We start from the raw sequence: 25,031 nt of genomic DNA, 5'->3' as shown, positions 1-25,031 counted from the left end.
GGCCGGCCCTAACCATGACCTCTTTGCCCTAATCCTATCCTCTTCCAACCTTGACGTGTCAAAGTGACAAGTACCAGCAAATCACAGCACACAGTGGGATCTGTAATAACACGTTTAAGGATTTATGTAAATAGCCGAAGAATGCAATGTGTCTTATCACGCAGGTACACATAGACACTTTATGTAATATAATTTATACATTTTTTAATTTTCCTTTTGTTGAGCTGATTTAAGCTTTCTGCATGAAAACCCACATTTCTGTCATAAACCTTCCACTGAACTTTGTCTTTTTAGTTTATATTTGTACTTACCTGTTGGCAAAATGTAGATTAAACTTACTCACTTTAATAACCATATTATTGTCATAACCATATTCCTAAACCTGTGCTCAGGACATGAGGACCTTGACACGTACAAAAAACAAAGATGATTGGTCAAGAAATCCGTCTCAAATTTTGGTAAAAATGTGTTTTTAAAAGGTCTTAAAAAGTATTTAATTTAAGTGTCACATACCTGTAGACACTCGCTCAAATTCTGCAGGGCAATATTTTAAATGTGCCATTTAGTGTTTTTCTTTTTTGATTCTGAAACATTATTGAAACACAGAGAAAACATCTGGCAGCAACTCCATCACTGATTTGGACCGTTATTAGTCGTCAGGTGTCTGTCAACACCAATAGCAATCTAATAAGAAGCTGCCATGGCAACCATCATCACTGATCTCATCTTTAATGTATATCCCATCAGAATGTGAAGTGAGGTGAACAGAGTGAATTGTTTTCCAACCAGCATCACTTTTGCATGCAGATATAATCAGCAGTTTTCCACAGGAGAAAGCACACAGCATCCAAAGCGCCTTTTTTTTATTGAAACAAAGTATTTATTTGACAGTGCAAAATAATGGCATTTCGCTGTGATTGCAATGCTGGCTACTTTGCTGTGATGTTTATAGCTTAGAAATTCAGGGTTAGACTGAGGACGGGGGGAGGGGGGACTAAAGCAAAGTAAAGCAGGACGACAGAGGGAAGAACAGAAATAAAAGTTAGAAAAGAATGATGAGGTATCAAAACTTTAAATTGCAGCGAGCAGTATACATACCGCAGCAACATGTTGTCTTCCCTCGGGGGGCACTACAGCGACTATTTAAACCCCAGTTATTTTCTGGCTAAATCGTGAGCCATTTCCAAATGTCAGACAAGCGCGGTGCTCAGCTGTGGAGAGCATGTTTATCCCCTGAGCTGATCAAATGAGCACAGACGGACAAATGGACGGACTGGGTGCAGAAAGAGAACAGAGACATTTGGGCTTTTAAGTGAGCTCTCTCAAGAGACAAAACGATGTTAAACCTTTAACGCCTGCATGCACACGCGCATTTCAGATGAGCATAATCATATCACTTTGTGGCCATCACAGGCTGTGTGATATTAGTTCTATTTAAAACCACTTCAGAGGCAGGACACTGACTCGGGCTTTGCAATTATATCCATCCACTCTCTAATGTTTTGGCAAATGCTTTTAGTCTGTCTTTTCTCATATGCAAAACTATTTTAGCTCATCTCGATAAATCATTCAATGTTGGAAAAATGCCCTATTTTCCAAACTTACACAGCACTCCCTACTTTTTCCTCTTTTTTCATCTCTGTCTCGCTCCTTCTCTGCTCATCTGTCTTTCACATCATGATCCGCTCAAATAAATTGCACAGACACACACTTCAAAAAGCGTTCTCATTTCCACAGCCGATGTATACTGTTATTTATAACAATTTACATCCAGTTTCCATATGGATTATAAATCCCCTCTTTTTTTAATATAGGTGATTTCACTTCAAAGTGAGAATGTATTCATGTAGAGTACACAGACGCACTCCCCCCTGCATACAAATACACACACCCACACACTCCAGAGACTGCAGCAGGGTAGACCTCATTTGTAAACAGATTATAAAGTTAATTGCACACTGAATTTCAATCGAGCAGCCGAAACCCTTGCGGTTTTGTTCCCCTGGTTTGCCGTCGCAACTGTTTGATTCCAAAACCAATGTGCTGGTAATGACTCCGAGTCCCATATGGACGACAGCGAGATTCCATCTCATCTCGTCTCAGGTACGAAGTGGCTTCAGCTTAAATTGGGAGCTCCATGGGGAAAAGTAAAAGATCATCCCCTCGTTTATGCTCTCTTTCTCTCTGCCTCCACTGTTCTTGATTACCTCTGCGAAACCCCGACGCTTCTCTGGATTTGACGGTTTTCATTTTGAGCTTGCTCCCTTTTGACTTTGAATATTTCATTGAGAGTGTTCGAAAGGTTGTGAGGTTATGGAGGAACTTCTAAGAGTTGCAGAGACGTAATTGCCTTTTTCACACATTCGTGTTCCACCAAACACCTGTTACGTAATGTTCAATCATTCGCACTGTCATCCGCACCAGTCTCCAGTTGGAATGTGTCATCTTTACTTGAACTTGAAGCTCCTAACTGAATTGTTTTACTTGAAAGGAATCAGTTGTCGCATAAAATAATGGTTAATCTTTGCTGGAAGAAAAAATTCAACTCCTTTGGTAATATGCTGGGGGCAGATTAGATGACAGTGACGTATCAGAATGGTGCCATGAACCCCATCTGCGGCCATATTGCCGCTGCCAGGAAGTTCAGCTGTGGCAGCTGTTAAGAGCCGTTGCTGAAGGCAACATTGTGAAGAGAGCTGACGCAGGCTGGCATTTGCAATGAAGGCCACCTCAGGTTCATTGTACTTTCACTGCTCTCAATACTCAAACCACCAGTATTTACCGTTTTAATCAGTTGCTCCATTTTCTCACTTTTTCCCTCTCTCTCATTTCTTGATTTTCCTCCTTTCACTTTCAGCTGTTTGTCCTGTCGCCTCCTCGTCAGCAGATGTGTGCCAGTGATTACATGCCTCTCAACTCTCAGCACAAACAACTGCTTGCATCGTTCCTCCTAGTTTATTGGGTCTTTTGATTGAATCCACAATGGCCTGTTAGCATGTGTATTTATTTCATATTCTCCATCAGTCCGGGCATGAAGATAAGATCAAAAGTTGGAAATTGTGTTTTTTTTGTCTGTTTAATTTGAGTATACTATTGCTGAAGTCAACCCACAATGTTTGATGAGTTGATTTGATGTGTGTTTGCAGTGTGCACACATCCGCTTCTGGGTACTCTGCATAGCGGAGAGTGGGACTCTTCAGGCTTTTTCATGCCTGGCACTGAAACAGGAATTAGACAACGAGTAATTTCTGTGTTGGCAGCAGTCATCTGGCACTGAGGGCTCTTGCAGTGATGCACACAAAACACACACACACACACAGACAAGACACCACATATATTCAGAGATAATGGGAACTTTGACGGACAGATTAACGCCTCAACAGGTCTGTTGTCCGACTGTAGGTCACTCCATCGAGCCCTCGCGCTCCATCACACTTATTACGCTCTTTTCCTGTTAGCAGCAGAGTGATAATCCCTTAGCATGTGTTGTGGCTGTGGTTCGCTACACTGGCTTGGCACGGCAAATGCATACAGGCACGCTGCCTCTCATGAGAGGCACTGGCTAATGTCACACACACGCACACACTGCACACTGAACCCAGCCATTAGTTCCGCGTCTCAAGGGGGCACATCACTGTCTAGACTGTCCTCTTTGCCGTGGCCTGTTGTCTCTCTGTGTGAATGGTGCAAGACTCCAGAGGGGATTGCCATTTGACAGGGATTACAGATCATAATTAAGCTCCATGGTGAAACTATTTATACTGTCATTGTCAGGATATCACAAGTATTGACATTTCGTTGTGGTTTCAGTGGAAGACACAAACACGCTTTATTGATAGGCCTAGCTGTAGGTCATGCTCCTCAGCTGTGATGAGGAGACAGTCAATCCCCCTGGTTACAGTAGCTCAGCTTCCTGTCTCACCTCTCCTAGTGTGACAGACATGGTGATAAGCAGAAATATGCACTTAAATACAAATCCTTTCATTAGTATTCTGCATTCTTTAGACACTTCGTTTTGGTACATTCATGTTCTGAAAGGGAAAGTTCACTCCAAAATCAAAAAATACATTTTTTGTCTTACCTCTTACAGGCCATAGAGATGCCTGCCTTCTCTTGAATATAATGGATAGGAGTGACCCTGACAGTCAAGGATTTAAATCTCAGTAGACTAAGATACTTCAAGTCAAGCGCTCTTTTTTTTTTTTTTTGTCAGTTTGGGTTCAATGAGTGTGTAGTGTACTTTTGAGAACATTTTGGTCCCTTGAAGTAGCTGCAGAGGCAGGGCTGCCTTCCACTTGGTGAAGATGTTGACATGTACAGGCAGCTGTGGACCCAGGCCCATTCTGGTCTGGGCCCACAGTCTCTGGGTATGAGTAAGATGGAGGCAGCTGCCCAGAGGAAGAAAGGCTGGGTTTGCCCGGTCAGGCTCTAAAAAAGCATTATCTCCAGCTTTCTGTATAAAAGTGGGGGTTTTACAGCTCACAGCAGCTTAATATGATGTAGTCTCTGGCTTTTGTTTTTTTGTTTGTCGGCAAAAAATGTTTCACATTTCCATCCGACGTAGCACACATTCGCTCAGAGGGCTAACTTGGCTGGAGCCTATCCCAGCTGACATTAGGCGAGATGCAGGGTACATTCTGGACAGGTCACCAGTACATCGCGTGGCCAACACATAGAGACAGACACTCAAATTCACACCTATGGACAATTTAGAGAGACCAATTAACCTATCCCCAACCTGCATATCTTTGGACTGTGGGAGGAAACCGGAGTACCCAGAGAAAATCCACGCTGATATGGGGAGATCATGTAAACTCTGCACAGAAGGGCTCCCTCCTGGGATTGAACCAGGAACCCTCTTGCTGAGGGACGACAGTGCTAACCACTACACCACCGTGCTACCCCCTAACATGGCTTTTTAACTACATTATGTGAAATGATTTACGTGAAATCACTGTCACCCTGAATGTCCAGCAGAACACCGTTGAAAAAGCAGTTTAATCTGCTGCTGCTGCTAAATTGCTAAATATTATAATTTGTTTTGACCAGCCAAATTTGATTCGACTGACAAAATTGTGAGTTGGATACGGCCCTATTAACGGAACTAGATGGAACTTGGTTTGTGATGCTCTAAAGGCCAAACGAATACAATTGGAAAACTCAACAGTGATGTCACTGTCCTAAAATCATGACCCAGTTACTCAAGATAATTTGGAGTTTCAGAGAGGAACTATTTTTCTTTGTACCTAACCAGACCTGCCAACTGTACCACCACACAGAAGGAAGAGTGCATCTACTCATGAACGAGAGGCTTGTGCTCATGACAGCATAAGATGTAAACATTAATGGTGTCTTTCACAGCTGACCTGTAACGTTAGCTAGCTTAGTCTTGCTAGGTGAGCTAGCAGTAGATGCTGCATCCTTCTGCATGGAGATACAGGCATCTGTACAGACATCTCTACACTCGGCAACTCACACCAATACAATCTTAATTGATAAATAACACCACAGGCGAGAGGAAAATTATGTAATTTCTGATTTTAGGGTGAAGTGTCCCTTCAAGTCGAGTATTTTAAGTGAGTTAATTTCTTATTGTATCATGGATGTTGTCATCTCAGCGCAGGTGAGCAGACCAGCAGGTACGGGGGAAAGGAGTTGCCAGAGACAGGCTTAGAGATGCCGGGTGGTATCGCGCAAAATGAATGAAAGCCCTAATTCCATTTGACATTCATCTAATGAGAACCAAAATTCTAGTATTAGAGTGACAAAGAGGTGCAATAGGATTCACTTGACAGTAATTGCCTGGCAGGCAGTCCACTCGAGTTGCCCATAAATCTCTATGGAATGGATTGGAGAGTAGTAAGCAGTCAATCATGATAGAGTGAGACACTTCAATTGAGAGATCATTTTTCAACTCCTCCACCTTCATAACAAGGGCGATTAGAGAATTATCAAGTTCGAAGAGTTTAACAAACCTTTCAAATCAAGGGTGTTTGTTTTTATTAACATTTGGAAATTGTATTGCTTTTTAAGGTTTTACATGCAAACGCTAGTTTTCGAAAGGCCACAATTCTTAGGGTCAGAGCTCCCTTGAAAGGTGCAGGAGTCAGATTTACTTTAGGCTCCACCTAAGGCTTTCAGTGTATTGATCAGCAAATTTATTTCAGCTCCAGATGTATACTGATGCTTGAATGTGAGGGTTAAGACACTGATTTGAATAGCCTGATATGTGTTCCTACAGTATAGGACAGGATTGCTTAAATGCTGTGAAACTTATTGAGAAAATATATTTTCAGGGCCTTAAAGTATTTCATTGTATCGGCATATCTTTTCTCAGGCCAGCTGTGTCCGTTAAGGACCATTTCTAATCCGCCCCTCTCAGGCGTATATAACTTACTTCACACAGTTCAAATGATGGATCCAGCAGACTTGATACTGAGAGGGGAGCTCCCGTCTCTCCTCAGGTGTTGACTGCTGCTGACTGATAGGGCCTCCCAAACGCACCTCAAAAGTACCTCAGGCTGTTGCTCAAAATTGAGCTGCTCACAACAAATCACCCGGTGGACGTGCAGGGAAAACCCAATAAGAAAATAGATGCTCCAGCAGAGGTGGGCCTGACTCAGCGCTTTGGAAAAACAGAGAGTCTGTCAGAGCCAAGATAAACCCATGGCCCCACACTGCAGACTCTGGCTACTTTAGTGTAATGATGGAGCGCTATAGTTTGGTTCCCCGTTGCACTTGCAGTATCTTTGTATGGGAAATGCTAAAACTGAACTTTTAGGTGGTTTTTTTGTTCAACAAAGTTTGTTAAGTTGGGAAGTATAGCCTGTATTCATTTCAAAATATGCCACAGAGGTTTGTTTTCTTCTCCTGTAGACCTGAAATCCTGAACTCTTCATTCTGATTGATTCAGAGCTTTAGTGCCACTTTCTCCCTAAGGCATTGTGGGAAAGAGATTTCATGTCCCAAATGAATACCATGAAGCATAGCACAATCTTATTACACTTGAGTCCTACAACACACAATTAAAGTACATACATATTCACACACACGTACTTCTGTTTTAACTTTCTGTCCTCATTAGGAGTCATCTTCTGCTGGCTAAATATCTCAGCCTCTCGTCTTTGATCTGTTGGATGATAAAACAGCAGAGATAGATAGACATCAAGCGAGTGCTATATCCCTGTTTTTATTCAAAGCTTTGCTCTTATCTGTTTTCAGATCCCTCCCTGGACGTTCATTTTTATATGTTTTCTTTTCATTGGGAATTCCAGGGCTTAATTTCTAATCATTACACAGGGGTGGGTAAGCTCCGTGGCTTTGATGCTTGATGTCTTCATTCTTAACAGTGCTGTTGGTCCATGTGAGGAAACTATCTTGGCATCAATACCTCACAGACAAACAAAACTTTTTTTCCCTTTTGCCTGTCCACACTTTACAGAGGCCCTTAAGGACGTTGAAGTTGATGTTTGCACTGCTAGGCAAGCTGTTCTTTCTCAACTACTGGTTGTTAGCAAAGCTGACAGACTCAAGTAAAGAAATTCCTCCCAAAGGCATTGGGTTGGTACTGCTCGCCAAAATTCCTAATCAAATTATGGTTTTGGCTTTGAATAAATGCAGTTGTAGTGAATGTCTCTAGAAGAGCTGATATTCCAGTTTGCTTTGGTCCTTTGGCATATGTGTAGGCATATGTATCCTGCCAACACCTGAAGTATAGGTAGATCAATAGAAGCAGGGGTCTGTCACACCAGAGAGGACCCCGGGTGCAGGCTGTGCAAAGATGCTCCTGAGACACTTCAGCACATAATAGCAAGGTGTAAGATGCAGGCAGGAACAGCGTACATGGAACGCCATAACCAAGTGGCTTGCATAGTACAGGAACATCTGCACTGAGTATGTCCTGGAAGTCCCAAGGTCACAATGGAGGACACCTCCGAAAGTAGTTGAGAATGACCGAGCTAAGTTGCTGTGGGACTTCCAGGTCCAGACTGACAAACTGGTGATGGCTACCCAACCGGATAACGTGTCGATTGACAAACAGTAGAAGAAGGCAGTGGTGATAGATGTAGCAATCCCGAGTGAGAGCAACATCAGGGAGAAGGAACACGTGAAGGCGACAGTGGTGCCAGTGGTAATCGGAGTACTCGGGGCTGTGATCCCCAAACTGGGAGAGTGGCTCCAGCAGATTTCAGGTACAACATCTTAGGTCTTTGTCCAGAAGAGTGCAGTCCTAGGAACAGCTAAGATAATACAGAACCCTCAAACTCCCAGGCCTCTGGTAGAGGACCCAAGCTCTACCTCTACCAGAGCTTGGGTCTGGGTTGAGAGGGGGATTTTTTTATTCATTCATTCATTGCTTAAAGGTGCTTCCACATCCTGCCTCACTCTTCTGTTCAGCACCATTAACAGTAATTGTTGATCATTGATGAAGTGTTACCCGTGGCTGACAGTTAGGGGCAAAGACACTACAGCATGACTAAGAGACTGCAGGGAACAAAGACTGCAAGAGTTTAAACTTAACTGATGCTTCAGTGGATGCAGACAGAAGGAAGATGTTTTTGGTCAGAAATTAAACAGAGACCACACAGAAGACAGACGCCATAAATAAACCTATTTTGTTATCAGGCGGAGGGATTTAGTTTACAATGGTGGCCTCCTGCCAGAACATTGTAGGCCCAAGTTTACAAGTGTACTGATTGTATCAAAAGTCAGGATACATGATATTTTTGCCAATATGAGATATTCCAGTATTTTCCAACCCATTTTGGCCAGTTGCAGACGCAAATACTGATGTATATAGTTCTCCTATGCTGATGGCCCACCAGCAGATGCAAACATGAAATACATTGCTTTTCAAAATGTACAAATTCACAGGCTAAGATAAGAGAACTACCTCAATTTTTAAAGCTTTTATCTGCCAATGACAAGCTGATATTATCTTGCATCCCTAATCAAAAGTATTATTAGGGCAGCACGATATGCAGAACAAAACATATAATGATTTTTTCGGCAGATATTGTGATTGCGATAGTGTAAATGGTCATTTTTGCATTTTATTTTTACAAAAAGAATTAAAAAAAAATAATTATGATGTGATTTCTTCAGGGGTCTGGACAGACAAAGCGTGTTTCCTTACATGAATATCATTTCTAGGCCTGAACATCTCTGTAGCACCACGATGCTTCATTATAATGGTATATGACAAATTTGACCTTCATCAAACTTTGCAGCTCCTGTGATTTTGGTACTGCAATTGGCCATATTGCAACTTTCATAATGTTTTTTATGAATTGTGCAGCCCTAAGTATATGCTCAGAAATTATTTGAGCAGAAGCCCTTGAAAGTAATAACACTAGAACATATTGGAGCTGTTAAAGTGATTCTTCAGTTAATTTGCCTCTCTTCTGGTAATAATAGTTGCCTTAGTATTTTTTTTTCAACATTTGAAACATGTCTGCTAATCCTAATTGTAGCATTTCTGTCTTAATAATATAACTTCTGCTGTCATTTACACCATTAACAAGTGGGTGAGTCAAACTAGATATCTTTGATGAGAGCCAAAATCTCCTCACAACATAATGTTGTCAGCGCTCCAGCATTCAGATTCAGTGTATGATCATTAGTGAGTTCATATGTCACGTGCAGTATCAAAAGAGACTTTGCTCTGAGCAGATGTCTTCTCCTTAAGCTTGGTACACTGAAGTGCAACTTAAGTGATTAAAGTGGCCTTTAGTTATATCTGTGACAGATTTCTATTAACATCTCATGAGTCAAAGGTTTGAATTACTTTAGTATGCTCAGGGCATTGCTTTTGTTAAGTGTTATGCGGGGGCACAGGCTCTATTTAAGAAAAATAACAAAAGACAGGAATTATCTGTCTGTCACAGGGAAATATTAGCTGCTTTTTTACTCATCGTTTAGCAGAAAGGTCTTCAAATGGTTCATTAACTCAAGGACCACTTCTGTCTGAGCACCAGCGTCAGACAGATAATTAAAACCCGGTGCGTTCACAAAGAAAATAATTTTTCTCTCCTCCCAGTCCTACTTTTTGGCCCCCATTTTGATTCTTCAATTCAGATTATACGGAGCATTCAGATGCCCACGCAGATATTTTCTTTTCTCTGATACAATGGGCAGAAGTGCAGCTTTTATTCAAACGTCATCTGTGAACTCTGATTATTTTTCAGATGAAGTACTCAAGGTATGATGAAGTGGAGGCTGTTGGCTATAGATAAGGTCTGAAAAAAATGCTTTACTGTGAACTTGCTTGTAATTTTACAAAGTCTTAAGCTAGTCTTATGCATATGAGGTTTGTTAGCTGCTGTTTGACCATGCTAGTAAAGGTCTAAGGACTAGCAGAGGGCTAATGGCTAGCACAGCAGGCAAAATGTTACAGTAATGTAGAAAGTAAATCTTAAGAATGCAGCATAAAGTAATGCATTATATCAATATACGTAGCACATTATAACCAGTGTTGTTCCCGGAGATGCCTTAATATTACTTCATGCCTTGGGGCTACGGGTGTTTATAGACCCTTCCCTTCTTTCACAAGGTGCCATGGCACATTATTTCAGAATAGAGCATAGATCGGGCCCAAAAAATCCAGCCCGAGCCCGTGCATGTTCTGTCCCAGCTCGGCCCGGCCTGTCCCTTTAACTGTAATTACGAGCCCGAGCCCGTTTACACCCGACATTTTTTTCAAGGATACGAACGTGGACATTGAAGGCTGACTCTCGTCTTTCTTTCCATGGCAAGCTGTCGTCACGTGCCTCTTAAGTGTCGAGGTCCCTGTCTTTTTGCTGTCATATACCAGCATTGTGCTGCATGTGGTACACTCGACGAAGCCAACACACACGTTGTCATCGTCGATGACTCACATGTGCGCGGCCAGTGGTGCCGTCAAGGAGAGCGACCAAGAGTAAATGCCCTGTGTATTCATAAACAGAATATGAAACTCATCAAAATAAGACAACACTCAACAGTAAGACAAAACAACATTAGGTTATCAGTCAAGCAGACCAGTGTGCACTACAGCAACACAAAATGATCAGACTTTTCAATTTGAAAACCTGCAAACATCCTATCTCCTACCAATGCTTCTCTAATGGTCGTTGCCGCCTTCCCATCCCATCCCATCCCATCCCTTCCCTCGACCTCCACACATAGTCCTCTGGCTGCCTGCTCAATTTTTCCTGCCTCTTCCTCAGCACACAACCCTCACCGAATGATACAGCCAACTGATATATGAATTTAGGAATTCTGAGCTCTGCGACTTCCTTATTTATTTATATATAGGTTGTTACAAGTTGCTGATGGCTGTTTTTGTATGACTACATTTTATCTGGCGTCATTGAGGCAGCATTGCAGAGCACGGTATGGTTAGTGTTCTCCTATTCTCTGTCAACTCTTCTGTTTTTTCTGTCATTAGTTTTACGTCAAACAAACAGTTTAAATTGGGGCAGATTTGCTTCAGCTGTAGACACAAGAGAAATCTTAATTATGGTGTCATCAGCGAAGACCCCCTGCAACCTCCACCCTGATTAAACTGTGTTGATTACTGCCAACCTGTCAGACGAAAATACTTAACATTCACTCATTAAACCTCAGTCTGCTCTTGTGCAGTAGGTTGATTTAGCGTTTAAAGAAAGCATATTGAAGAAGTCTCTCTTAGCTGTTAGAGGAGAATGTGGAGAGGACTGCAGCCACATTTTTTAAGAATATGCTCTTAGGGGCATTTTTCAAGCACCTCCTGCCTTGTTCTCGTGTATCAGTAACTTGATTCAGGATCTTTTATCAGTGGACTTCTGTTCCTTCCTACCAGCGTTGAACAAATTGTACCCCACAGTGCCTCCACCGTGGAGGATGCCAACCTTGTTTATTACCTGCAGAGCATGAAAATCACTTTTTGCTGATCGCGTGGGTGCTGGTCTTTAGAGTAGCCAGCAGAGTTTTCCCAAATCAAGGCATGTTATTCATGAAATGGAGAAGAATGCAAGGAGAGTTTAACTGCTTTTCTTCACCTTTTTAGTCACACTGTCATTACAGAATATGATATTTATTTTCCATCATTTTTTTATAGCTCACATTAGTTGTTTTTGTAACTGGATAGATTGACATTGTGTGACTGATACCACAGAGTTAATAAAGCCCCATCAGCTGCAGCCATATATCTTATGATTTAACTGATCATATTTCAAAATAAAGGCGTGTTCATGATTTCAATTTGGATTTTTTGTAGAGCAGCGATTCTTTAGGTTACATTGAGATTACAGGTTGTGCTGTTATCATGTTATTCAGAGTATTTATAATCCAACACACAGTCAATACTGTATGTGGGTGATGTTTTCTTCAGAGGTCCCTCTGTGTCTCAGAAGTTGGTGATCATTTACGTCAGCACACTGAGGTGAATGTTCACAGTGAGAAATGAAAACAAGCATACTTTCCTTCCTATGACCTGTCAGATTGATGTCAGTTGTATAGAAAGGAGGCTTCTTCTGGCTATTTGTAAAAAATCTCCCCTGTAAAAGTTTTGTGATTTACGAGGATCTGCTGAATGTGTGCTCGCCCTTTGGCCCTGACGCTGAGACTGCTCTGTGAAATGCAACAAATGCAATTTGAGGGTATTTGACAGTGAAACTGTTTAAGCATGCTTGGATGCACATGACATATTTTGTTCACAGAGGAAATAATTCATATGCTTGTCATAATAAAGTCAGTGCAGTGTCATGCAACCGCTAATATCACATTCATGTTATTTTTGCTTTTGTCAAAGCTTTAATTTGCTGTCTTTTCTTTTTCTCTGTGTGAACAGGAAACTGTTAACAATGAATCGACTTATTTAACACATGCTAATGACTGGAATTTTAACTTGTCAGTCTTAAACTAATGGGTATTTAGCTTGATTGCATGTGTATGAAAGCGTAAACGAGTGCCATTTTAGGTAATTACTCACCCATTTTCTAGAAATGCAACAAATTATTATTTGTGTTATGAATTATTCCAATTTTCCTTTCTAGTTTTTGCTTTTTTGGGGAATTAAACTTCAAAAATATATGAAAAACTGCCTGTGACTGTCTCTCAGAGTATCCAAAACCCAAAGATATTAAGTTTACTGTGATATAAAGCAGATGAAAGCTGCAAATCCTATCGCTTGAGAAGGTGAAACCAGAGAAGATCAGTACGTCTGCCTGAAAAATGACCGATTATCAAAATACATGCCTGGTGTTTTTCTGTCCATCAACTAATAGTTTTATCTCCAGTATTTCCTGTGAATTATTATTATGTGATTTACTAGAATACACATATAGCAACAAATAGATACCGAACATAAATACAGACGTTTTTAAAAGTTGTATGCCATCAACATGCCAGATATTGTTCAGTAGCAAATACTGAAAATCACCACGGACCAATAATCATCAGTCTGTATTGGCTACAGTATGTAACACACACTCCACACTCCTCAGTGGAAAAGCACTTTCAATATTTATCTCAGTGGGACAGCAGAGAAACGACTGTTCAGGTTGAATCTCCCCCTTAAATATCTTCAGCAGCTGCAGGGTGTAAATCACATAAAGTATGACCCCTTACTATAAGTCATACTATATGGAAAGGTCTGCCTCATCCCCCATTTTTCAGGCCCTTGTGTGACTTTGAAAAATCTATCACTGATGCTTAATTTGTCCAATATGGCATTCTTCTGCACTTTCTTGGAAATGCAGCAGGCGCATGGAGTTGGTTTACTTTTATCTCACTGAGGTCATTTGTCATTTTGATGGAGGTTCTTCATAAAAAGTGAAACCATAATTTTTTGTGCAGTTGTATTTTTTAGGGAAATCAAATAAAAAACAAGTTACACTACAGTTGATTACAAAAGATCTGTCATGATGACGCATATCTATATGTGTGAAGCTATTTTAAGAAGTTTGGATCATTGAATTAAAAATTTATTTTTTTTTTACCTGCTTTCTGATAAATGTGAGGATTCCTGCAGCCACATTTTTGCACGTCTGCCAACAGACACAGAGATTACTGTGCTTGAATCATGATTGCCACTGGATTAAGAAGACAAGTAAACAAAGACGTTAAATCTCTCTTTTTATTAATTAATTTGTGGGAAGAAATAAGCTTCCCCATCTCAGCATCTCTTACATTTGTTTGATTTAAACAGGCAGATGCATTGAATTGTATGCAAGTATTTGTATCTATTATATTAACATGCTACACGACTCCGTATATTTGCATGTTTTTCCCCAAAAATATTTTAAATATTCACGGACACTGAAGGGCAACAAAAATGGGAAATGATTTTAATACTATTCCATCAAATCATGTTTGCCATGTTGAGCATGAAATGATAAAAGATCAAGCATCTAATAAACTAATAAACATGAAGTAGGCACTCTGGGCGGTTGCTATATCACATGTCAACCCAAATAAGTGAAAAGATAAAACCCTGTTCACTTTACCACAAGCTGCCAAAGCTTGGAGCGTGTCTAAAATGTGTTCCTCGGCTCAAAATTGAAAACGTAGACGCCTAAAATCCCAAAATGTCATAGTTGTTGTTTGTTTTTTTTCTTCTTCTTTAAAAAAACAATCACCTTTTTTATCCATTTGAGCCTTTTACCTGAAGAATCCCTGCAGAGTTTTATGCAGTTGGAAGTGAAACAGACATTTCCCCCAACAGTGTTTCAGAGGCTTTATTTTCCTTTTTTGCATAAAGTGTTTATGCTGCAGGGGCACAGTCGATGAAAAGTCAAGCCTCATGCGGAGGGATTAAAAATAGACTGAAATAGACTATGCTGTAATGTCAGACTAATGCAACCAGAGTTTAATTGATTTGATTAATTCAAAAGAGAATATGCAACAACCAGTGAGACTTTCATAATCAACCCGGTCATAGAAGTCGATGTAATACGACAGAATTAAAGGGAACAGGCTGTAAAGTTAGAAAGGGAAGAGACTGGCAAGAAATGCAAATTTGTGCTCAGCAGCGGTGCTGGTGAACAAAGGGGTGCAAGGGTGAGAAAAAAAATGTTATGTCATAACACCTATTTCTTAAACCTGAACATCGGCGTTATATAACTTGTAACCTGTGTTAAAATAGAAAAACACCTAAAGCAACCATGTGCGAAGAAATCATATTCTCACTCATCATTTTTGCTCCCTTCTCTGGAGGAGTACATTATGTTGCTTCCCCAGCAGGAGCTGGTTTATAAAAACAACAAACAAAATAGTCAGAAACATGAATTTTGAATCTGAAAGGCTGTGGAAATAGAAAAGAGATACATGTGCAGCAGGGGTGGGAGTCACAAGACACCTCACAGTTCAGTTTGGATTCAGAGATGCAAATGTTTGATGCATCTTTAGTTTCTCTGTGCAGCTTTTAAAATATTGCGTGTTTGTAATGATCCATTATTGAAATAAAGAGACGAATGTATTTCCATTATCTTTCGTGAATTTTTTCCCTTTAACGTCATAGAAGCCAAAATGCCTCCAAATGCTAGCTTTTAAGCCAGGGGGTGCTGACTGGATTATGTCCAACATGCAGCCCTTTTTATACAACCCGTTCAGTGAGAGTCTGTGAGACAACATGTAGGCTAGTAACAGGGACGCTTGTGGATATAAACCTTCCATAACAATGGCAGACAAATGCGGACCACCTCCAGCTGGTCCAACAGGGAAGTCAGTTGGCAAAAGAAAGAATATAGCAGAAATAGCTAACACTAAGAGAGAACTCGATGCTGCAAGAGCCAAAACTCAGGTCAACATCGGCTCTACTTTCGAGCGATGGCAAAAACTGATGTAGCTTCATCCTGAGCTAAAAAGGGACGAGATGGTCACAGAGTTTCTGCTGGACAGGTATTTTTAGTTTGCCTCTAATGTAACATAGGCTATTGTTAGCCTACTGTAGCGTAGCCTCTGAAATATTAACATTATCTTCCTTGTGCGCTTCCACTTACTCGTAACGTTAACGCTACTATGTAACGTTAGCACTGTAACTTTATTCTAAAACTCATCAGTCATCACTGACTCCAGTTGAGTTTTAAAACTCCAGGGTTGCGTTTGACTGTCTTGGTTGTAACATTACACTCGCTCTCCTCTTCCATGTATCTAACGTTACCTTGCCAACGCCTACGTCTGTCGTAGACATAATGAGGACATAATGGAGGAGGGGGGGTGGGACTTTGCAGGGAGGCGGGAGTTGTGGATGTTCAAATTTTCTCTAAGTGCTGTGTGAAATGCAAGAAAGGTAAGAGTAGCTTTAAAAAGGGCTTGCGGTTGCTCACATTCAGCCATCCTCACCAAAACTCAAGAAATCACCGAGCTGGGGCGTCGGTGGCTTTGTGGTAGAGCAGGCACCCCATGTACAGGGCTGTTGCCGCAGCGGCCCGGGTTCGACTCCAGCCTGTGGCCCTTTGCTGCATGTCACTCCCTCTCTCTCTCTCCCCTTTCACGCTTACCTGTCCTATCAAATAAAGGCTAAAAATGCCCCAAAAAATATCTTAAAAAGAACATGAACACATCGCTCATTTTAATAAAGTTAAATTCCTTACAGACTAGTCTCAGTTACAGGCGATCATAATGTCAAGGATTTTGGACTTTTCTGCATCAGTACGTATCTTTAGGATGCATGTAAGAAACATTTTTCCCCATCTCTAATATCAGCACAAGTGAAAGTGCCGTAGTATAGCATTATTCTTCTGACGTGTTTAGTGTTGCATTGCTCAACAACTGTAGAACTACACAAAGAGGAACATGAATTATTTTTTATTTATCTGCACTTGTTTGCAATATATTGCGTATTCGTGTGTTCGTGTTGTAGTCATCCATGCAAATGGCTGCCACCCGCTGTGCCTCAACAGCTTTTATCATGATCCAAATCTTAAATCACTTGTCGCAGTTGCGTGTACTAATGGCCTTTCTGGATTAACTCCATAACCACTGCACTGTTTGTCATGGTAATGCACTGTGAAGTGCTCTGGACTGTCCTTCTTTAACCCCATGATCAGTGACCTGGCTGACATTGTTTTAGCTTCACGCTGCACTTTTGTTTATCACAATAACTTTGTTTGATGTCGATGTTGTGGAATGCAGGAAAACATGAGTCATTTCTATTTTTTGTGACATAACAATATTAAGTGCTTCATTCTTCAGAATATTAGTCATTATCAAAGAGAGAGACCCGTACATTCACCAGTATAAACCCCTTAACATATGTAAGTCATACTCTACAACATAAACAACCTAAGTTAATCCCAAGAAGTGCTAAATTTAACATCCGTACACTTGAAATAAACAAGTTAAAACAAAGGGCATTTTTTATTTTGGAGCCCAAGTTGTTCTCCCTTTGCCCCGAGTTCAGAATAGCTACACTTTCAGCAAGTTCAGCAGTACACAGGCCAAGGTGTGGGTGCTTTGGTGCAGATGAGAGGTCGTGCTGTGAATGCTCTGCAGCCTCTTAATGCCAAAGGAGAGAAAGTCCGCAGTGGAATTAAAGATCGCTGAACACTTTTTGTCCTGTCCTTTCACGTCCGGTTGCATACACGTCAGAAGAGGAAAAGTTTACCATCAGAGATTCAAACAAAGGAACAGGTCATATTTAAAATGTGTAATCAGATGTGAATTCTGGATTTGAAACAGAAAGACATGTCCTTTACAATAACGTAATTGTAATGTAAGGCTTATAATATTCCGTGCTGTGGATTACTTAACAGTCCTATTGGGCACAGGCACAGGGGCCCAGGGTGTAAGGGGGCCCTCACCTGCAAAATGTCACTCAAGTTAAAGCGCAGTGAAGAGGAAGGAAATTAAAATGGCTGCAAAGAGATGCAAAAGGTAGGCAGAGAGACACAAAACAACCAAAAAGATGCATTACCACTACAAAGAAATGTGAAACAACAACATAAAAAGAGGCTAAACAACAATAAGGAGGTGTGGGGGCCTTTTGCACACCTGTGCTGAGGGGCCTATTATCTGAGACACCGCCCCTGGTGCTGAGGAGGGTTTCATTCCATCTAATGTCTTATTTTATGCCTGATTCTGACTTTTAAATACAGAGTTACTCCTGGGGGAGATATACTGCACCCTCCACAGGGAAGCCATTAGATTCCCTACGCTGTAAAAGAAGTATCATTCAAGTGTTAATCTTCTGAATGTGATAACATTTTATCTCTGGCTGATAATGGTTTTTGCATCACTGAAGGTTTGATTGAATGCCGAGCGATAACTCAGAGGTCGGGGAGAGGTTGCAGTTTTCACATACAGTGGGAGGTCTCGTTCGAGCAGAATCATAAATCCTTATAGCTGCATACTGTGCATTTTTGTTCTGTATGCTCGGCTGTTTTATATGAACATACTGTAAGATATCATCATCTTAAAACTGTGGACGTGACTGCCTGTTTCACGAGTTATTTTTCTACTTTCTTTTTCTTTTTATGTTTTGTACATTTCACTTGATTTACACACTTCTCTCTAATTCTAAAATAGTTTCAGTAATGAGTGCTGGTCCCCTGGTTGCCTCTAATAATGGTTCCCGTACACAATATTAGAACCACATTGATAAGAAGTACAGTATGTAAGTGCTTGATATGGTACAGCATTAATAGCTCCCATTCATTCATTACCATTGTGATTGCTATTGATCCACCAGAAGCTGTTTCAGGGGGCTTTGGAGCTGCAGGGTGCAGGCCTTTATAGAAAATAATATAAACTAACCTCCCGTATGGAATCTCAATGGCTTTGTATGCAGGTTATTGTGATTGATGTGAAGGGACTTAGGTTGAAATCTTTCTTTTTCTATTCCAGTTTTAAAATGAAGGGATAAAAGGGTCGCTGGATGGAGAGGTGTACCGGAATATATCAAAAGGAAGATAAATGCTTTGCTGTTGAGGAGTGTTCGGTCAGCAGAATTTTAGAGTGTGTGTGCTTTGGATGTAACTGAGTTCCACAAGGTTGATTGAATTTCAGATTTTGCTTACCGACCTGCATATATCTACATTTTGTCTTCATTTTTGCAAGTGAAACATCTGTTACGTCAGATTAACCGTTAGTAAAGGTAAAGTAAAGGTGGGATGATGCTCTCCCACAGCAGCACCTCCGCAGAAACCATAACAGATTAACACTGATTAAAACAAACAATTTAAATTATTTTTCTGTATTTTATCCACTGTTAACTCTGGTTATTACACGTCTCTGTGCTGCTTCTATTTGCACAAACAACTAGGCTTTGAAGCAAGTATAACAGTGCCCATGCCCCCCTACACAATTAGCTGTAGAGGGTGAAGCATTTCATGCCTCAGTAACTTCTTCTCAAGTGTCTCTTTGGTCTCTGGAAACTGAAATGGCAAAAAGATAATGAAAACACATTTTGGACTCTGCACACTAACTTGCCTGCACACCTGTGTGTCTTCCAGGAGGCAGTGGGGGAGAATGCAGGAGTCCACGGCACAGGAGAGGACAGGAAGGAAAAGGTGCCCAGCCCACATCTTAGCCAACTGGTGGTCCTCACTAACAGCGGGACTCTTTATGGGCTAGCGCAGAGGGTTGTGGCCACTGAGTCTCTGTAAGTACTCTCGACACAACACTCCAGTTAATGTTATTCCACCTTCAAGGAATACTTCACCCACAAAATGATGATTTGTGTTTCAAATACTCACCCTATGTTAGCTGAACACGTGACGAAAACATTGTTTTTCTAGCGTGCTTCCACAGTGAACTAGGGGCCTGTCCCATTTCTACCCCTTAAATCCTCCACTTGGTATTGAGTGCCCTCGTTTGTGAGATAACCCTTGATGAGGGAAGCGAGAAATATTTGGGTAGAGATCTTTCTCTAAGAAATGGGACACCACTTAATGCAAAATGGTGTGGCTGACGTGCAGGCATACGTCACGCGTAGTAGCGACGCAATGAAAATGCCGGCTCCAGCGCTTGTGTTGTGGCGTGTGCTATGTTTATTCTTCTCCATCTGATGAATCAACGGAGAAGAAATGCTGAAAACAGGAGGCGCCTACGACGTCTTCTAGTTCTGATGGATTTTGTTCGGGTAAGTCGATTTGTTTAAATATTTTGACGCTGTGTTCAACTGAGTTGCTGATGAGTTTACGCTAGTTTGTACAGCCTACATTCCGATCGTACAGTAACAAATTGTTTTCCAAAACTTGCCAAAGCTGCTGACTTCGCAAGGTGTTCTGGGAAATTTCATCTTCAGCTTCGGTGAAAGTGTGGGTCAGGGCTCCCTTGGAATCTAGGGCGGGTTTTAAGCATTGGAAACCACTTCCACTACCTCAATTCTGTTTTGGGACACTGCTAGCCTAAACGTGAACGTGCACAACCAAGTGCAAGTGGGTATTGGGACAGGCCCTAAGAATCCAAAAAGAAACAGATTTGTTATGATGAATAAGAGTAAAATAGGGAGGTTTTTTACAGCAATACTATATCAAAACATGTTTTTACAAACTGTCACGCAACTCCTGCAATATAATCCAGTTTTATCCATTCATGTGTGAGACTGTTTATTGTGGAAGTGTTATTAATGGTAAGGTTTCAAAAAAAGTGCACGTGTTTGGAAAGTACTGAATATACAACTGGATAAATGAGACTTTGGTTATACTTCACAAGTTGTGTGAGCTTGCAAACAAATGTGTAGGTATAGTTTTGATGTTGTTAAATGCGATCTCCCTTTACTTTAATTCATCAAGAATTTTCTCCGTTTTTGGATTCTTCTTTTACTATGGGGGCATGCAGAAAAACAAACAGTTGTCTTTACGGATTCAAGATAACATGGACTCAGTAACTGATATAAAGATAATCTTTTTGTGGGTGAAGTATTCCTTTAAGATGGACTTTGTTCCTCTGCTATGGAGGAAAGGATTATGTCTGGTAGGCTTGTTTTGCGTCATCACTTGTGTGTCCTGGCGGCGTGATGTAACTCGGCAGTTATGTTCATCAAAGCATTTTCTCTTATCAAGTTAAAGAGGCTGATTCTCGCTCGCTGTCTCGCTTCAAGGTGGACATAATTTCATTAGGCGGTATCACACAGCCTGGCCACACAAACACACTCCCTACAGTGTGTGTGTCAGTAAAGTTTGTGATATTGACAAGAAGAAGAAAAAGATAGCTGAAGCAGAAAGAAAGACTGAGAGATTTATTTTATTACTCTTATTAGAACTCTTGGTTTTCTCCCTGTAATTTATGATTTGTGTTAAATCTTACAATCAGCGGCTCACTAATTTATTTTTACTCTCTCTCTCTCCGTGTCTGTAGTTATTCTCCCTCTTTATCTTTGTCTATTATATCCACACACATTACACAAAAGCGCCTCATACATAATTAGGTTAAACTATTGTGAGCGCGACAACTCTTGGACCCTGACAAGTCTGCAGTGTACAAGTGCTTTATAATGAAAGTCTGTAAACCGAGGGCCAGATGACACCGCTGCGAAACTGCTGAATAGGCTTACACTCTCTCACACAAAGTTTTTTATGTATCAGAGGCAGCCAACAAGCTCAGAAGAATAATGAAAGTAAAAGAACCAAAGTGCAGAGGTGAAGTAATTCTTGGGTAAAGTTTGAAAGGGAAAGGTCCCCTGAGGAAAAAGGAGTCAGACTTTTTTTCTGGGCACAGCTGCACAAAAAGTCTGAAAAGGTGTTATTAAAAAGTCCGACTAACACTAGTGTGTATTGTGAGCACCTCTGACATCTTAAGCATATGTCTTTTTACACCACGGATAAACCAATGAGGCATGAGAGACCTCTGAGCATAAATTAAATGTAAGAGTTCTGCAAGGTGCTCTTCTCGCTGTCGTTCAGGTATCGTGATCAGATGAGTGTGAAGCGCAGGGTTGTTTTTTCTTTACCCAGACTGCACCATGTTGCAGAGGTAAACACAAGCTGTTCCAGCTAACCTTAATGTGATTTTCTCTGCACCATAAAAAAGATTAAATGTCCACCGTGCTCATTAGCAGCTCGCTGGCTGTGTTTAATATAGTGCTTTCAGATTTAGCAGTAACAAGACAGACTTATTAATATTTATTACTTTTAATAAAAACACTCTGTTGGGGTTACCAGTATTCACTGTCATGCAGCATCCTTACACCTTGACTTTGCTTTTAAATCGTTCATCCATCCCACCATTTTCATCCACTTATCCCGGGCTAGGTCGGGGGCAGCAGGCTGAGCAAAGCACCCCAGATGCTCCTCACCCCAATAACAATTTCCAGCTCTTCCTGGAGGACCCCAAAGGCATTCACAAGCCAGATGAGATATGTAATCCCTCCAGCGTGTTCTGGGTCTGCCCCAGGGTCTCCTACCAGTGGGACGTGCTCCGGACACCTCCATCTGGAGGCGCCCAGGAGGCATCCTGATCAGATGCCCGAACCACCTCAACTGACCCCTTTTGACACGAAGGAGCAGCGGCTCTACTCCGAGCTCCCTCCAGATGTCCGAGCTCCTTACCATATCTCTAAGGCTGAGCCCAGCCACCCCATGGAGGAAACTCATTACCGCCGCTTGTATCTGTGATTTCATTCTTTCGGTCTCTACCCAGAGTTCATGACCATAGGTGAGGGTTGGGAGGTAGATGGACCAGTAAATCGAAAGCTCCCTCTTCACCACAACAGACCAACACAGCGCCTGCATCACTGCAGAAGCAGCACCAAACCGCCAATCCATCTCAGGCTCCATTCCACCCTCACTCAAGAACAAGACCCCAGGATACTTGAACTCCCTCGCTTGAGGCAGTAACTCTCCCCCAACCCGGAGAGGGCAATCCACCGGCTCAATCCTCCTGCATCCAAAATGTGATGTTTTCAGTTGCAAGAAGACAGTTCTCAGAATCATTTAGATCTGGTATCTTATAATCTTCACGTGGTGTCAGCCTACTCAGGGTTCTATACTAGTGCTCTATGCAGTTGTCCAATCACATAAAACAATGAAAAGTGATGTCTAATGTAACGTTGTCTGAAAATAAATTGCATATTGTATCGCTGAAGTGGAACATTCCCAGTTGAGCTGCATGCAGGTGTCTGTCTCACCACCAAGGTGTTGATTGTCCAGACTGGACACTATATTGATTCACTATCACGTCTGGAAGTATAACTGGTATTACAAGACAATACAAGCCAGAGCAAAGTGGTTAGCATGCTCATTTCCGTAAGGAACAGGAAGACAAATGCTCAGAGTGACATGGTATTTGTTGGTACCACTGAAAGGAGCATATGACTCTGAGGATGACATCGAAGTTCAGTTGGCTGCTCAAAAGAGAATTGGGCTCAGAGGGCAGCGCAATATCTGGATGCCCAAGTCTTGTCGAGTTGTTTTCTTCTTTGAAATTGCACCATCCAATCATTTGTGTTGTTGTTAACCTGGAACTCTAAAGAAATCACTGTGCATGTCACGCTGTACTGCAGCAATCATACTCCAGATTCAACCTTGAACTCAAACCTGTTCCCTCCATTTTGTATTTATTGTACATTAAAACTTCATAGCCATCAGCCAGTGCAAGTCAGAAGGTCTTCATTCAGTCACAGTGGAATGAGGGGAATTAGTTCTGTCTGCATTGATTTTGTTCTGCCCTGTGTTTCTTTTTCTAGTACTTTGCTGTTTTTCAAAGATAATTGAAATCCATTTGTTGTAGAAAGTGTGGTGTGATTTGTTGGACGTACAGTACGTGATACTTTGTCTTGTGAGGTGAGACTGAAAATCAGAGGTGGTTCCCACAAAATGTAGAGTTGAGGTGCTAGAAGATAATTCATGTCGTGACAACACTAGAGTCTGTCCAATGTAACCTGCCCTGAACACATCCACATATCAATAATTAGTGATAAATATAGCGCCCCCTACTGACAACAGGAAATAAAGTTTTAGACTGTGATGTATATCTCCTACAAAGTTGAGTAGATCCACCTCAGACTTGGTAAAGTAAGCCATAAGACCTTGATGATGCATTATTGCGGAAACCGGGAGTTTTCGTTGAAGGGCGTTGCCATGGCCTGGCGGCGAATTTTGATGTTTCGCCATCATGATAAACGTTGCTGTAACTTCACTCCACGTGGGCATATCTTTACAAAATTACACACATATGATGGCAGTCCCACCCTGAAAACATCTACAGAGGAATTTTTAATCACCACCATAGCGACACCCACTGGCAACAGAAAGTTACTTTGTTCATTCGTTGATGTCCCTCTTCTATCAGTTTAATCACACCCACCTGAAATTTGCTGATAAAAGTCCTAAGACCTTCATGATATTAGTGCCAGCGTCCTGCCAGCACCTCTGAGTTGTGTGAAGGTGCGAGGGCCCATTCATCGCTGCTTGCAGCTTTAATTATTTATTACATTAGGGGGGCCTAATGTGCTCATTTTCAGGTTCATACTTGTGTTTTGCTGGACCACCTGTATTCATTCTCTGTCTTAGACATTTTAGCGGCTGTCTCTTTATGCCCCCTTTCTGAAAAAGCCCAGTCTGCCGTGATTGGTCAGCGTTCTGCATCTCAATGTCAATGACTGTAATGGAGTATAGCGACACTTTCTATCATGAAAAATCACCAATAAAAGCTCTAAACCAAAATCTTACCTGGGCTAGTACCAGCAAGAATATGTTACAAAATGAATCATGAAGAAACTTCAGCACCCAAGATTATCTTGTTTCCCTGACATTAGCATTTAGCTACATGTAGCAGTGTATGTAACACAAACACTTGCAATGGCGTGCCTGGAGCAGATGACCATATAAGGAAATCTGTCACAAGCTGACATCAGTTTGTTTCAAAAGTATAAAAACTTGTGTTACTTTTACAGCTTTGCCACGTTTAATACGAACATCCATCATTGTAGCATTATAGATATGACAGAGAGTAAGGTAAAGCATAGTAAATCCCTTTTAAACTGTTATGGTGGAGACATTTCAATTGCTGCAACAGTGGAGACTGCTGTAGCTGTTTAAATAGTACAACAAGTAATTAAATTGAAAAGCGACTTTTAGGAGAAGTGCAGCATCTGCAGTTTACAGGAAATGTACATTTGTACAGAA

The 25,031-nt window shown here is 41.3% G+C and overlaps 1 protein-coding gene across 1 annotated transcript in view; it reads left to right on the top strand.

Annotated features, from left to right (window-relative positions):
* vps50 (VPS50 EARP/GARPII complex subunit) overlaps positions 1–25,031 on the top strand; it is a 139,286-nt gene that overhangs the window by 100,614 nt on the left and 13,641 nt on the right. Inside the window, exon 23 of the mRNA XM_049602366.1 lies at positions 19,416–19,564. Coding sequence (XP_049458323.1) covers positions 19,416–19,564 — 149 coding nt within the window. The remainder of the gene's footprint in view (positions 1–19,415; positions 19,565–25,031) is intronic.

Source organism: Epinephelus fuscoguttatus, linkage group LG17 (genome assembly GCF_011397635.1).
Source record: "Epinephelus fuscoguttatus linkage group LG17, E.fuscoguttatus.final_Chr_v1".
NCBI classification, from domain to species: domain Eukaryota; kingdom Metazoa; phylum Chordata; class Actinopteri; order Perciformes; family Serranidae; genus Epinephelus; species Epinephelus fuscoguttatus.
This window is presented reverse-complemented; position numbering and strand designations above follow the sequence as displayed.